Consider the following 17,235-nt stretch of genomic DNA (forward strand, 5'->3'; position numbering starts at 1 on the left):
GGTGGACTTCAAAATCGTCATTAGCATAAAGGAGTCAATATTGATGATAAACAAAATTTAAAAGTGCATGAAAAAATGTCGAATTTCGACAACTGGTCGATACTAGTTATTTAAATTCCATGAAAATGGAAAGTTTTCAAGTAATCAGAGATAGTTTCCTTCCTCAAGCAAATTTGTTATCGAGCTTTCTATCTTTATCAAAAAATTATCAGATTTACAAATATTCGGAATTATCGTCACAACTTGCAAAAAATATGGCCAGCATCCTTGTGTATGTGTTAAGAAACCCTATTAAAATTTTACACCTTCTGACCTCGAACTTGACGTGATGGAGGGTAACAGACCGCGGATTCGCATTCAGGGCGTCTAATAACATATAGAATATAGAGGTTTGGTTCAATATGCATATCATTTTTTTTGTAGACCTGTGTTATTTTGACTATTTTTGAAAGGGCGTACGTTGTTTTGTTCCAACACATGAAAGAGAAGAGTGTATCGAGTTTCGAAAGACTATTTAATTTAAAGTTTTATGTTCCGCCACCAAAGAGGTCTGTATTAACCCTTTCAGGATCAAAAAAAGTTATTCCACTCATATGAATTTGTTTGAGTTTTCATTAGTTTTCTATTTGCTATTTTGGAATGTGAATCATTAAACCATTTATTTTAATCAAGCAATCAAAAAAAAATATTTTTATAAAAACCAGAAAATTTTTTGAAAACAAAATTTTTTTGGGAAATTTGACCTAGATTAGAAAAATTGTGTTTTAAAACCTTTTGTTCAAAAAAATAATGTTTACGAAAAAACCGTAATTTAGGAAAAAACCAATATGATCACCCAAATTAAAAAAAAATAACACACAGTAGAAACAAAAATTTTTTTGAAGAATAAAATTATTTATTTCGGGGAAAATTATTTTTGCATTAGAAATTGTAATTTTTTAGGATTAAAATTAAAGAGAACTAAATAGTTCTTTAAGAAAAAAGTTAGTTTAGAGGAAATTCTATTATACTCAAAGAGGGAAAAAACGAAATTAACAAATTAAAAAAAAAAAAAAAATAAAAATTTTTTTTTGCATTTTAAAACATTTTTTGGATTAAAAAATTAAGTTTTTTAGGATCAAAATTAAAGAAATTGTGCTTTTTTAAGAAAAAAATCATATTAGAGGAAAAACTGTTGTTTTTTAATTTAAAAAAAAAAAAATATGTTTTAAGAAAATAGTGTCTAAAAAATGCCCTTCTGAGTGAAAAATAATTAGATAAAATTATTTTTTTTTGGGGAAAAAAAGTTTCAAAAATAGCTTTGGAAAAAATTAATTAATAGCATAAAATTGTGAGATTAATGAAAATTTCTTACTGCCGATTTCACCAGCAATTTTAGTGAACAATGATTTTTCTGCTGTCAGTTTTGATAATAATTAAAAAAAAAAAAATTATTTTTCACCTAAATTGCTTTCGTGAAACCGGCTGTTAGAATAAAAAAGTTATAAAAGAAAAGTGAGGTACCTCGATGTAGTATCTATTTCAATAAACTAATTAACTGTGTTAAATTTGAACAAGTGGCAACCCCCTTCGAAAAAAATTTTTGAGGAAAAAGAAACGTAACTTTTTTCTTTAACACCGGTTTTATACGGTTTTATTTAGCCTATTTTTAAATTGAACTGCAACTTTTTAACCGGTGGCAACCCTCTCCAAATGTATTTCATAATTAAACCTTACATAAACTTCGCTCATTTGACGCCCTTGTTACAATATTTCGTTAAACGTTCTAATTAAATTGACGCTGACTTTCTATATATTTTAAAATTTCAACTTTTTGAGCAGTTGGTAATACAATTTAAAAATACCTGTAACACCCAAATGCAAGTATTTCACTTGACTTGTTAATTAAATTGATTTGGTATTTCTAATCAGGTGGCTACCCTAGTCAAAAAGTTTTAGATTCTCATCGCAGTGACCGTTTATTGATTGATTTAAATCTAAGAACACTATTGCAATGCACTTGCTAAGAGATCTGTGGAAAATGGTTCGGACGATAAATAGCGATTTAGATAATAAGTACCTACAGAGTCCAGTCGATGGACTTTGTCCGTTTTAGTAATTTTCGTACGATCAGCTGCAATGAAAAAAGCCAATTGAAGCACTTGTTTTACTCAGGGAAGTGGACTGTTAATAACTCTTTTGAAATTTCGACTACCCTATTCAAGTTACTTATAATCACAAGTGACTCCATTTAGCGAACTCATTTGCGCCCAACCAAGTATTGGCTTAATTAAATTTCCAATTTTTCACATAAGCAAGTGCAAACATTGCATTTTATACGAACATGCATGTATACTTATGTGTGTTAATTCAAAGAGCGCACTGTGTATGCACATTTATTGGCCACAAATACCTTAATGCCGCGCAAAGTGTATATAGCTTCAGCTATTTGTGTCCTTATTTATGAGCAAATACATAGCGTACATGTGTATGCATATATGTATGTATGTTCGTAGTTGCTTGCCTTGTATGCCCACTTGTGTGTCCTTTTACTGCGGGCCATCAAACCATTGCATTTACTGCAGCATGCATGCTTTTGCGTACATATTTGCAAGCCAAATTCTACCAGGTGCCTCTGTTGCTTGCTACGCGTTCAATGATGAGATGTGGAGCGTTTAACGTATTAAGCGGGCATATTTAATGCAAAATCAACAACGCCGCTGTGGTTCAGTGCACGGTTAATATGTGTTGGAATGCCAAGCAGACACACAGTGCCCAATAGCATAAGCAACAACAACAATAACCACAACAATAAAAAGTCGAAACTTAGCGCTGTAATTCAGAACACACTGACCACCAATGCTAATGGCCAACAATGGCTATGGTGGCGACTTTGTCGTTAAGTACAGCAGCAAATGAGAAACACCAAGGGCGCCATAGAGACATGCATATGTATACTAGGGTGGTCCAAAAATGATTGTGGAAAAACTAAAGTCGGAGTGTTAATGCTCTAACCCCCTATGATTATTCTATACCGAAAAAAATTAAACCCCTGCCTCCTCTGTAAATATTTAGAGGTCGCTCCAGGTTTCCCATGTATTTTATGTGGGGAAATACCACTTTTCGCAGAAATGGTATAGAATTCTTGAAAATCAATATTTTTCGATAGTTTTTTTATTACCAGCAGTTTTTTTTGTGTCCGCCATTGCATTTTTTTGGTTCTTTTAGCGGACTTATAAAAAATGGTTAATATAAAAAATTAGGGATGTGCCGGATAGAGATGTTGCCGGATAACCGGATTCCGTATGCGATGTAAAAAATATGAGCCCGATTCGAATATACCATCGGATATTCGGTAGACTGCTGCCCATAATATTTTTTTAATTTTATTATACTAGGATTTTTTGTTTAGCAACATAGTACTTATGACCAGATTATCTGCGTTTTCGACATGAACTATCCAATACGTAATTAGGAATTCAAAATTTTTCTTCCTAAATCCATGTTATAAAACAATTCTCTATTGAAAAGATAACTTCTCCGTTTGCAACATTGATTTATCGATTATTTTTGGTAAGTAGAGGACGTCAAAGACAAAAGATAAACAACAATGAACGCCGCTAAGCAGAAACATTTGGTTGATGTTTATTTTAAGATGCGATTAAAATCGAGTTACTATGCATGCTTACATATCGCTTCGCTTGCCGTATCGTCACGTAATGCTTCATTGTTGAAATAATTTGCGACCTACGTTTCAAAACTCGTTTTGTTTTTACATAAATAACCCTAAAAACTGGTGGAAGCATAGTCGGAAAGAATTTCCAAATTTGTTTATACTGGTAATGAATTATCTCTGTGCACCACCTTCCTCAGTGAACTCAAAAATAGTGTTTGGTTCATCGGGTAGCAATTATGTTGAAAATAGAAATATGTTGTTGCTTGATAATGCGGAAATCTTCGTTTCATAAGTCAAGTGACATTTTGTCTAGTTTTGGCTATTTTTCTTTTATTTATTTAATGTTTATATTTTTTTTTATAAAAGATTAGCACTTTACATATGTTGTTGCTTGATAATGCGGAAATCTTCGTTTCATAAGTCAAGTGACATTTTGTCTAGTTTTGGCTATTATTCTTTTATTTATTTAATCTTTATATTTTTTTTTATAAAAGTTTAGCACTTTACCTAATCAGCGCCGCATAAGTCCACATTTCGAACTTCGTACAAAAATTGTGAGCATTAGACAAATTTTGTTAAAGTGCAAATTTCATGACGATAGAAAATCGCAGTGATGTTTTATATTTTTTTTGGCTCACGGTGTTGAGCATTTTCTTCCATATAAAGTATGCTCGACAATTTTGTTTGTATGGGAAAAAATGCCTAGCCTAAAATTTTTCCAAAAATTTTTTAATAAAAAGTTTGAAAGTTTTTGTCTAATTACTGATCATATAAATACTATTAAACTTGATTATAAGAATACAAAAAAAAATGATTCTGAACTAGGTTTTTAAATTGAATCTTCTATAATTGAAATCCGGAAATCCAGATTTTAGCTAGAATATGGCCGGATATTCGGATAATAGAAAAACCGCCGGATAAGCCGGATACCGGATATCTACCGGATAGTCGGCACATCCCAAAAAAATGTTTAAATAAACATTTGAGTATTATTATTGGAAGTCTCCTGAAGAGACTAAACAAAGATAACCAAAGTTTTCTAATCCAAAAATATTTATGTACTTTTAAGAAGTCTATGTAGTATATAATTTCTACGAAAAATAGTTTTTTCCCAAGCAAAATACATGATATAAAATAAAAAACAGGGGTATAATTTTTTTCGATAGAGAACAATCCCAGGATATGTTGACATTAAAGTTTTGATTTACTTTTATTGGACCACCCTAATGTACATACATACAAACGTTTGTACACTTGCATATTTTTCTTTTCACTTAGCCAACAACCGAGCTACCCAGCAGAGAAAACTCTCTTATCATAGAAGCGAGCTTGGAATTGTGAAGGAAAGGTATGAGTCACTCTGGTCTTACATCTATGTAAGGCTGTCTGGACTCTCAATTGGCAAGGTGCCCCAGCTCGGCGAGGAGGGAAAAGCGCCCGAAAATTTTACCATGGAGTTAGGCGACTTAATGAAGGTTTAACGGACTGATTGGACATACGTGTGATTAAGACTTCGTAAATTTACCACTACTAGGTGCTCACTAGTAGTAAAATTTTGGAAAATACCTACATACCATTGATTTGTCTATTTAAAAGCCGCTTTCGAGATAGACTTGGCATCATTTGACATTTCTAATTAGCAACAGTTGACACAGAAGAGGAACAGCCAAACTCGTTTAGGCGGCAGCAGCGCTCTCAAAAAAGAAGTCTGGCATTGTCGCTCACGATGCAGAAAATGAAGGTGGCGCTATTCGCGGACCGCTAACCCTCTCTTCGTCGATTTGACAGCATCGACCCACTCGCTGAAGTCACACAATACTTTTGTTTACATTCACTGCTGCCAACTTGGTGCTTTTCTCACTAAATTTAGTGCGTATTCAAAACGCGAAAATTTTTGGGTTTGATGCTTGAATCGTTTTTAGTGCTTTTGTTTTTAGTTTGAAGACACCCAATTTGTAATTCTTTAAAAAATGGAAGCAATATTTATAGAAATCGTAAGTGGTGGCGTAAGCAACTTTTCAAAAATGAAAACAAAATCATGGCACAATGAAAATCATAAGCGGGAGAGCATATGTTTGCCAACAAAATATGTGGCAGCACCTTCAATCATGCCAGAACATTGATTTTTATTAATTTGAATCGGCATTCCTAAATAAAACTTCTATGCATATAAAGTCCATTAAATACGCCAACAAAAATTCGGTGCTTTTTCAAATACAAAACTTGGCAACACGGCCTCTTGTTCGATTCTTCCTCTTCTTCTTGTTGAGTTCGTTTTAGCTCTCTCATTCTGGTATTTGAAGACGTCACGCCCAGTTGCTCTCAGCTGGATTTTCGCAATCTTGCAAAGATATAGCCCTTTGTATCCGAACAATGCACTAAAGAAGTGAAGGAATATCTCTTCATTCCAAAGCAAGGCGTTTCAGCTAAAATTGCCCTTAGAAGCGCTGCCAAAATTCTTTGCTGGGTAGGCATACCAAATAGCGTGAAAATGTTTGTTTGTTTGCGTGTATGGTCGTAAATTCGGGTAACAAAAGCTTCTGTCTGGTTAAGTTGCCATGCACCGCTAGTCTGTGGTGGTGGTGTTGTCGTCGGTTGCATGGTCAAGTCAACTGAGCTTAAGTAACTGGTTGAAGCGGCACATGGCGTTAGCTGTTTGTTTGAATGGACGTACAGACATATGTAAGTACATACTAACTGTACATATGCCAAGACTAAGTACATAGGGTTAGTGTGTGTGTTTCAGTACAAGCCGCACGTTTTGTTAGCGCCCACAGCGATCATAATTTTCCGCTTTCAGCTCTTTTGTGCTCCTTTTGGAAGTTTATTTAGTTGTAGTTGACCTTGGAACTTGGCCCACAGCATAATGTGTTAGTGATTTTAATTCAAACATTTTATAGTGATTTTAATTAAAACAAGTTGATAAAAGCGTTGTAAAATAATCAAATTTGAAATTATTCTATTAAAAATTATTAAAATACTTCACACAGACGACAATCACACACCATGAAATACTAAACGAAATTGTTTTAAAATTCATAACTATTAGATTAGATTTTTGTAAACACTCATACTTAAATACGTACACGCTAGCCGTACATTTGTCGATTGAAATGCAAACGCAAGGCATGCTTTGTATAGCAGCTCGGAAATTTTTGGAAGAAACGAAATCACCATAAGATGGTAAATTTTTAGGCTGATTGTATTGAGAATGGATGAGATTCATTCCCTTTCGCTCGACAAACTACTAAGATTCGTAAGAGTGGTAAGCTGTGCGCGCTTCCCCTCCGCATGGCCTGGGTTTAACGCCTGTTCAAAGCAACATAGCAAACAAATTTAGAAAAAAGTTTTTTTCTTAACAGCGGTCGGCCCTCTGCAGGCATGAAAAACAGCTTCTCATAAAAATACAATCGCCGTTCGGAGTCAGCGTAGCACTGTAGGTCCTTCCCTTTTGTGTGACAACATCAAGGCGTACGCCACAAATCGGAGGAGAAGCTCGGCCAAACACTAACATATGTGTAAGCGACATTCTATTATTATTATTAATTATTTAACACGGCCACCTGTCTTTCTCGCCAACTTGTTAGCTTTTTCAGCACCACGAGAAACATAATTCCGCTGATAAGGAAATTGTGTGAATAATTTTATATTTTTAAAATGCGCAAAATTAGGCTATTTTCATCAGTTTACCAATTTTCATACCGAAAAAATTCTGACTTATTTCCTTTGGTAATTAACCGATTCCGTTTTTAGAAAGCTATATCTTTTGATAAGTAGTACAATTTATTAAAATAAGAATTTTTTAAACCTTTTTATATTAAAAGATCAATTCTAGTATATATACATATATCCATAAAGTTCTCGCTCGCTATAGGCTCTAACGATTTTGATGAAATTTTGTACACCGTTAATGTTTTGGATTTTAAGGTTATCTGAATAAGGATTATCTCCGAGAGGTTGCCACCTATTCGAAATTAGTTAAAAATTGATTAAAACAACATAATATCGTTATAAAATGGAAGGTATTTTAAAGTTTCTTAATTCAGAAATATTTTTAATAGGGTTGCCACCTATTTTGAATCGCATATTTATTGATTTTTTCTTTAGAAAAAAATTTTAAATATTACTATTCATGGGTACCAAGAGAAGATTGCTAAACAATGCTTTCCCTATATACAAAATGTTATCGCTTAGGATAATAGTGTAAGGTTGCCACTTATTTTCGATTCTACACAATTTATCTAAAACATCGCAATATAGATATTAAATGAAATGTATTGTTGAGGGCTTTGGTCAGAAAATATTTTCCATCAGGGTTGCCACCTTTCTATGTAATAAAAGTTTTTATTTTGTTAATTTCAATCAACATTTTTTTATGTATACACAGTACATATACGCTCAAGATATGTACCATTAATTCCAGCGTATTTCGGAATAGGGTTGCCACATACATTTTAGACTAAGGAATTTACTTAATAGATATCGAAATCCAATTTTTTTTGTTTATTTCCAAAATATTTTTTTGTAAAGCTATCCAAATCTTGAAAACTTTAATGCGTACATATATGCACTTCGAGCAAAGCTCGGTCAACTTGGTACTTTTGACTTATTAGAGAAAAAGTTTTCTAAGGAACCTTCTTTTAAGAAAAATAATTTATAGAAAAAAATAAGGAAAAAATTATTTTTACCCAAACTAAAAAAGGTGTACCAAACTGTAAAAAAAAAAATTGTTTAACGAATTAAAGGAAAGAAGTAATTTTGCGGTAAATATTTTGTACATAAGTACTTATTTACATAATTTTTTTTTTGGGATTAAAATATATATTATTTTTAGCGTAAAAATTAAAGCGACATAATAAAAAATCATTTAAGGACAATTATTTTTCTTTAGATTTTTTAGGAAACAACAATTTTTTAAGGAAGGCAATAAAACTACGCGAGCATAATTAATTTTGGAAAGTGAAATAAGGCTGCGGGGACATATATAGTTCATTTTTTGGTTCTCTTATATCCATCCCAAAATTAGTTTAGACCACCGATGAAATAAGAAGGTGGCTTTAAATCACGCGAAAAAGTTATTTCCTTGTGAAGAAACAATGTTTTGGAAAAAAATTTGGAATTTGTATGTAAATATATATGTATAAATATAGTTGTGTAAAAATTAAGGAAAGAAATTTTTTTTAAAGCATTTCAGGGGAAAACAATTTTTTTGACCTTTGAGAAAGAATCATTTTATAAAAAACTGACACGTCTAAAAAAATTAATTTTGTACAAAAATTACTTTTTTAGGAAAAAACCATATTTTGGAAAAAACTACTTTTAAGAAAGAAACTCAATAATACTAAACAAAATCTCTTAGAAAATATTATTTTATAGAAAAAAAATACGGGGTGACGAAATTTTTTTAGAAAAGTTAGGAAAAAGAGTAGTGTTTAGTTGAAATTAATGAAATTTATTAAGAGCAAATTAGCTTAACATTGATTTCCTTTTTTTTTGTGATGTGCAAAAAGTTTTTTATTTAGCGTTCGCAATGATGAATAACATTTTGGAATATAAACAATTGGCGTTTTTCTATTGTAGGCTTATGGTCCTGTGAGGGTTAATCAATAAATGGGCAATATTTCACGATTGCGGCACAATTCCGTTTAGTTTCAATCCGTTTTATAATGCTACTGGCATTAGAGATTGCATTAAATTTTATTAAATTATTAACATAGTATAAACTTTTTTTCACATTCTAAAAAAAAGAAAAAAAAAATATATCCATTTTCCATATTTCCTTGCACTGGATATTGTGGCATGGAGTGACATCCGATTTTTGCTATTCTTTTTGTATGTCGCCTTGCAAATTTTTTATTCGTTTTTTTTGCAAATCTTCAAATTACTTGCAACCAGCTGCAATAAATTTTGCTACTATTTTGTAAAACTGCTGCACGTACTACTTTCCTTCCTTCGCGCCCTAAATCCGCTAACTTAACCTCACAACTTATACACCCTCCATTATTGTGCTTCAATAATATTTGTCCCCACTCTTTAATGTTTTTTTTTTTTTTTAATTTAACAACCCGTAATTTGTGGTTTTTGCGGTCGTCGTTTCTGTTGTTTTTTTCACTTACTGTTTTATTTATAGTACCATTTTAGCGTACAAATAAGCCAACCAGTGCTGGCGCAAGAGTACAAACATAGCTACAAATACACGGGGATTGGCACATGTTTGCTATTATGTATGTATGTATATATATGCACATTGACCGCTATAGCTTTTTAATTGCATATATTAAGGCTTTTCGCATGGCTAGCTGACTGACTGAGTGGCAACGAGCTGGGTCATTTTCTGCATAAAATTGCACCTGGCCAGTTTCTATTATTAGTATTTATCGTAGCGCGTTTTTCTTTTCCTTGCTTCATGTATTTTTGAGCTTGTGTTTCATTTTGTTGTTACTTTTTCTTTTCTTCCTTACTTCCTTAATTGGCGATTGTTTTGTCATTGGCTATCGACTTGTAAAAGAGTTTTTCTTTGTATGAATTTTCGCTTTGTTTGTCAATCAAAGAGAGTTTGAACTGACTAAACTGAGGAGAAGAAAAAGGGCTGATTTGCAAAAAAAAAGTAAAAATTTTTATTTTCGAATTGGTAAGCATATCAACGCGGTTGCAGGAGGGACACTCAAGCGAAGCAGTAGTATAGATATAGAGAGCTTAAGGTAAGGAGGTGGCAATATCCTTCGGTTCAGAACCTAGGTATGGGTGAACAACGAAAGAAAGGGCGCCCGCATACACAACGGAAAATGCGCGCAACTTGACGAAGGATAGTGGCAATTGGAGAAGCTCTTTAGGCTCGATCCAAATCGGCAAACGGCTGTAGTACCCAATAAGAAGGAGATAAGGAGTTCAACGAGGCAATTTTGGCGACTGTCTTGAAAGCTCTTTACTGTCTTTCGAAAGATTATCTGAAAGAACTGCTAAAGAGCTCATAGCGTTATGCTGTTCGCCTTTTAATAATACGTTTTTTTAATTAATTCAAATTTAAAAAATATATATGTATGTTCATTTCTTTTTCGTTTAGAACAATAAAAATTAATAAACACAAGAAAAGAAAAATAAATAAAATGAAAAAAATATATACAAAATTTATAAAAAATAAACGAAATTAAAAAAAAAAAATATTTTTCTTTTTAAAACAATAAAATCTAAAAAAAAATTAAAAAAAAACAGGTTTAAAAGAAAAAAAAAAAAATTATTTTAAAAAAAAATTAAAAAAAAAATTGAAAAAAAAAAAAAAAAAAACAATTTTAGTAAAAAAAATTCGCTACCCGAGGTTTCGAAACTAGATCTCTCGAACCACCAGTGCAAGTGCTTTCTGAACAAGAGATCTTTATTTGAGGGACCTAGAAACTAAATGTAGTTCTCGTAGTTTTGTTCCCAAGAACGATTCAAAAGCAAAAGCGAAATGAGAACAAAAGACTGTCGAGAACGTTCTCAATGGGAATTATATGAAAACGAAACCCTGCGGAACGTTCCCAAAGAGAAAAAAATGCGAACAATACTTTCGGAACATTTCTAAGAGAACAAAATGGAAACAAAAGCCTCCGGGACGTTTTGACAAAGAACAAAACGGGAACTAAAGTCTAAGGAAGTTTCTGACAGAGAACGAAACGGAAGCAAATATTATTTGAACTATTCGGGAAGAATGGAAGCGAAAACAAAATTTTTCACATAGTGTCCATTAGTATGATATGTTTGAATATTACTTAGAATTAATCAAAATTAATTATGCAAATTAAGTCAACAGCTTAAGACATGAATATTTCTTGCACAATTCCCCCTAATGAAAAACGATCTGGAAGTTGGAATGTTCCAGCTTTTCTCTGGTTTATAATCGTAAATCGTGATTCCCACAGAAACGATTTATCATTTCAATACGCAGACTGAAAGGGGCATTCTTAACGTAAAGTTCTCAAAGCTTGTGCTCTCGTTTTGTTCTCTATCAGAAAGTTCCCCAGACTTTTCTTCTTATTTGATCCTCCTTGAAAACGTTCTCGATATTTCGTTCTCATTTTGTTCTCATTCTGTTCTTCTTGAGATTGTTGTCGAGAGTTTTATAAGCATTTTGTTCTTTACGGGAACGTTCGGGAACGGGACATTGCAGTTTGTTCTCGTGCAAACCTAAACTAAAACTAGAAAGCGTCCTTGTCTCTGCTTTTTTTAAGACTTTTGTACTAGAATAACAAAAGTCTTTCTGTCTTTCATTTGTCTTACGAAATACGAAAGATAGTAAATCTTAGCCAGAACTGCCCTATAAACGTACTATGCAATATTTTTTTTGGTAAACAAATTCTTGATGGTATGGAAATTGGCGACGTTATAATTTCATTACAAATATGCGTAAAGAGGACTTTCCAACAGTTCTTTTTTGTTACTTATTGCCCAATAAACCATTAGTTGAAAATAAGTTTCAATAATCTACTCAGACTTTCTCTTCTTACTGCACGGTTTACAAAAAAAAAAATAATGTTTCAAATTTTATATTTTCATTTTCAATTAGTTATTCCAACACTTACCTACCACATCCAGATAGCCCATTTGACTTTTCATTGGATCTGTATTTATTTGACACATATACCAGCCTTTATCGCTTTCTTTGATATCTTTGATTTTCATTGTCCACGTTTTATGTTCGGAATTCGTTATGCCGATACGTTGATTTTTTGTGATAACATGGTTTTGTATTGTTAAAATTGTTTGAGTATCTACACGCAGCCACGCAACCTGGAAGCGGAAAGAAAATATTAGGTAAATATTTTAAAAAGGCGCGAGAGAGGAAAGCCAAAAGATCAAAACAGATGGACCTATGAGTTCAAACTAAACACTCTAAACACTTTCAAAAAGTTATAAGAAAAAATTGTTTGCACATCCATTTCACCAAGTGTCAATCATACTCAGTATTGTCTGCGCCTTTCCTGCAAACAGCCGGCAGAGATGGACCCATGACTAGACAGATCACATCATCCGCATAGGCTTGAGCGTAGATATCCAGAGTAATAAAGAGTGACAAGCACCAGAGCAAAGGGGAAAAGCACACCACCCTGAGGGCAGCCTCCTTCTGCCTGAGACCTGATGTCCCGCTGCGCCAGCATTGAACGAATCCAATTTACCAGTACAAAATCTATCTGGTGCCGTAGATAAGAATTGCACATGCTATCGAAGGTGGCATTGTCAAGAGCCCCCTTATTGTCTACAAAAATGCCCAAAGGCGAATTCTTTCCTATTGATGGCATTGCTAATTCTGGCAACCAGATTTTATAAAGACATTTCACAGGATTTCCCCGATTTCCCCGCACAACGTCAGTTGTAAAACATTATCTACACACGCATGTATATAAATTCACCTTCTTTTCCATTCAAAGGGACCTCCGATTCAGAGCCAGGACACGAAGAATTATCAAGTGTTGCTAGCATTGTAGAGTATTTGCTAGAATGTCTCAGCAACATTTAGAGCATCGTCCAGTATGGTACGTTTAAGAGACTGTCATTTGAAAATATGCACCTGGAATGTCCGGTTTCGGAGCCACAACCCTTATTTTAAACATAGAATATATCATATTTTTAAGAGCGCATTCAAGTTAAAAACTGTACATGAAATATTTGTTTTGATTGTTTGTATTGAATTTAATAAATCAATACGAATAAAAAAATATTACTAACTAGCTATAGAGAAGCCGAACCACATGCTGATTAACAAGCTTATCAGCAATTTCGTTTCATGCAATAGTAGTTTCTGTTCTGGAATCCAGAACCCAAACCGGATTGGTCAGACCAAGAGTATTCAGCTTACGAAGGTACTCCATCACAATTTTAGATGTTACCTGATGAGATTCGAGTGCCTTGATAGCCGCTCGTTCCAACTACGGAACGTAATCTCTCTTCAGTCAATGAGCTATCAGTGTACTAGGTTAACATGTTTTAGTTTATCTGATACGATTTGGATTTGTCTGCACAGCTCTTGTTGTTACTCAGATTAGTTTTAAACCTCTTCGTAAAGCTGAACTTCGGATACATGGTTTTCATCGATAGTGCATTTTCAGGGCACATCTTTGTTAGAATATCGAACTTTCTACGACTAAGAAACATTTCCGCCCCGATGTTGGTACTAGTCATACTTAGTAACTCTCTTTTCACCTGAGTCTGTACACGAATATGAAGGGGGGGAGGGGTCAGACCTAAAAGAACTTCTCAGGATGGAGTTGGAAAGATTCTCATGGCTCCAGAGGCCGCCGCGTTTGAGCGCTATCACGTTCGCGCACTAATAATTATAAGGACTTCCCCGAACATAGAGCGCAGCGCTCAAATCCAGACTTCCCGTCGAAATACCTGACGACAGTACCGAGGAATTGGTACGCGGACCTAAATATATATATATGTATATGTATATCGTTACATAATTTCACAAAAGCCCTAAGACAACTTTTTCGAAACTGTGTTTTTCACAGATTTTGATAGGATATTTAAAAGACCACTTCTCTAAAAATTTGAAAAGGTTAGTATCAAAAATAATTGAGTTTTGCTACTTTTTTAATAGTAGTAGTAGTTTCTGATTTACTTCTTAACCGACTTCAAAAAAGGCAGGGGTACCATGTTCTCTCTAATTCAGCACTCTTCTTCTTTATATACCTGTGGCAGCACACCACAAAGTAATTCAACGTTTTCTACTTTCATATAACATTTTAGATTTAAGATAATATGGCAACATTGTCCCTGTTACTAACGACTTATGTAAATTAGACTCCCACTGGATTTTCACTTTAATATTAGGTATAAGTTAGCTGTTAATGGTGGTGGAAAATAAATCAATCATTCGTTCTAGAACGTTACATACGAGCACGTTTTATTGTCTACATTGGTGACCCCGACGGGTAAATATCAAAATGGGTAATGATGAAAAAACTGAGATTACTCAACAAGATGGGGCGATGACTAGCATAGCTGCGATTTCTACACCTCGCATCCCTCTTCCTACGATAGCCGACAACGATATTGAAGCCTTTTTCTACTCATTGGAGTTTTGGTTCGAAGCGTCGGGAATTTCAGGAGACAGCAGAAAGTGCTCAAAATTGGACTACTTTTTTGCCCATGATTCTGTTAGGACTACGCTGCACCTATAAAGAAGACATTAAGGCAAGCCCTAGCGAACTCGTATTTGGTACCACCCTTCGACTTCCAGGTGAGTTTTTCACAAGTAATGAAACCGACCAAACGCATGCAAATTGTTTGCAAAACCTTCGTAAAGTTATGAGAGAACTGAGACCAACGGAGACGGCTTGGCACTCGCAAAAGAAAGTATTTGTACATCCGAGTCTGAGAACTTGTACGCATGTGTTTGTTAAAGATGGACAGATTTGGACTTCGTTATCTTCGCCTTATAAAGGACAATTTGAAGTCACAAAGTGACACGAAAAATACTTCGAACTCAATATGAATGGTCGACTTGCCAAGATTTCCATCGATCAACTAAAACCTGCCTTGGTTAAGACTACGGAGGAGGGTAGTGTGGCAGTACACCACACAGTAATTCAACCTTTTCTACTTTCATATAACATTTTAGATTTAAGATAATATGGCAACATTGTCCCTGTTACTAACGACTTATGTAAATTAGACTCTCACTGGATTTTCACTGGAATATTAGGTATAAGTTAGCTGTTAATAATTATACATTGTGGTGGTGGAAAATAAATCAGTCATTCGTTCTATAACGTTACATACGAGCACGTTTTATTGTCTACATACGCATGACCCGTTGATGTGCCTAGGATATCTGTGGAGCTTAATCAATTTTGCGCTTCTATTTATGCTTACTAATGGAAAGAGGCTTTATTAAGTCATCTAAAATGTAGATTTGTAGGGGGGCGTGATTTCAGCGCTATCTATGTTTTGGGGCCATTTATTTTGGAGAAACACTTTTTATCATAAAATTAATACCAGTTAAGCCAGGACATTCAATAAAGACAGGTTCTAGAAATATCTCGACTCCGGCGCCATCTGTCGGCACCATTTTTTGCAAAAGTATATTTTACGATTCAGAGGAAAATTACAAATTCATGTGACGTATGATTCCGAAGTTATGGCTGCTTAAACATTTCACTCCTATAGGATGTGCCACGTCCCTTTTACAAAAGTATTTCGAATGCTGAGTGGAAGATCGACCTATCGCGGCAGCCAGTTCGAAAATGCCATATCTCAAAAACTTTTAAAAAACGTCCTATTTCAGAATTTGGTTGAAGAACGCCCTAGTTCAAAATTCGTTTCAAAGACGCCCTATCTCAGCTGCCGATTCAAAAACGCCCTATATCGGAAAATTTTAAATACATTTTGGGATAGGGCATTTTGGAATCGTATTCTGAAATAGGGCGTTCTTCAACCAAACTCTGAGATAGAGTGTTTTTCAATAAAATTCTGAAATAGGGCGTTCTTGAAGAGTTTTTTGAGATACAGAGTTTTCAAACTGACTGGCTGCGGAGATACGTCAATCTTCCACCCAGCAGTCGATTTGTACTTTACTCTAAGCATCTACCATAGATATGTTTGTCAACACACCAAATTTTAAAGTCATGTGACTTACGGTTTCGAAGTTATAGGTGATTAAAAATATCACGCATATTGCAGGTGCCACGCCCCCTTGTCATATCTAATTATTTTATACCCTGGATTATTAAAAATCTATTCAGTAGTTCCGGAGATTAGTGAGTTGAAACAGACAACAAACAATTTACAGTTTTATTATAGTATAGATAGATAATATTTAAACACACGTATTTAAAAAACCATATCTCATAGAAAAAATCTGCTTGATGGCGGAATTTAAAAATAAATACTTCCTAATTTTATGAAATTTTTTTCATGAATTTATTGAAAGGTATTTCTTTCAAATTTTTTTTGATGTCTTCTTCAATTCATGTAAAGGCAATATGAAAAGTAATTTATGGTATTAAATAGAATAGTAAGGCCACACGGTGTAGCCGAATAGGTACAGCAGTAGGTGCTGGGTTCGTGGACTGGTCAGCACAGACTTTCATTTTCTATATTTAGCACATAATTAGAAAACCTGAAAAAAATCGAAAGATTTTTCTAATGATTTCGTTGTAACGATAATTCCACTAAAAATAAAAATAAATAAAAATTATTATTAGGTAGTATTCGTACTTAGACGGTAGGACGCTTAGCTCGGGTTGGAGTTTAGCTGCTGATACTTCCTACCCGTACAAAAAATAAATATATAGGTACTAGTATTAAGAGTATGATTTAAATGCAAATGTCCTCTCACCAGAACAACGAAATATGAGATTCAACAGTCTTTTATTAAAGCAGGCGCCAGAATGTCTCATATGCAAATTAATAAATGGAGTGAATGAAAAATGTGCAAAAAATTGTCCAGGTAATGAATACATTTGAAAAAGACCCAGAATAATAAACGGGTGGAAATCCAAAACCGTAAGACGCACTCAATTACTTATTTAAAATACAAAAGTGTAGAGAGAAACAATTGAAAGAAGAGATATTTAGAGTTTTAAGAGAAAAACCGCTAG

The 17,235-nt window shown here is 33.8% G+C and overlaps 1 protein-coding gene across 1 annotated transcript in view; it reads right to left on the reverse strand.

The window, feature by feature from the left end:
• Nucleotides 1-12,193: 12,193 nt before the first annotated feature.
• The window catches only part of LOC118749665 (lachesin-like), a 40,606-nt gene continuing 35,564 nt past the window's right edge, over nt 12,194-17,235 (reverse strand). The window contains exon 4 of the mRNA XM_036484463.1: nt 12,194-12,421. Coding sequence (XP_036340356.1) covers nt 12,194-12,421 — 228 coding nt within the window. The remainder of the gene's footprint in view (nt 12,422-17,235) is intronic.

Source organism: Rhagoletis pomonella, unplaced genomic scaffold, assembly GCF_013731165.1.
Source record: "Rhagoletis pomonella isolate Grant_MI unplaced genomic scaffold, Rhpom_1.0 Rhpom_scaffold_00030, whole genome shotgun sequence".
Taxonomy (NCBI): Eukaryota; Metazoa; Arthropoda; class Insecta; order Diptera; family Tephritidae; genus Rhagoletis; species Rhagoletis pomonella.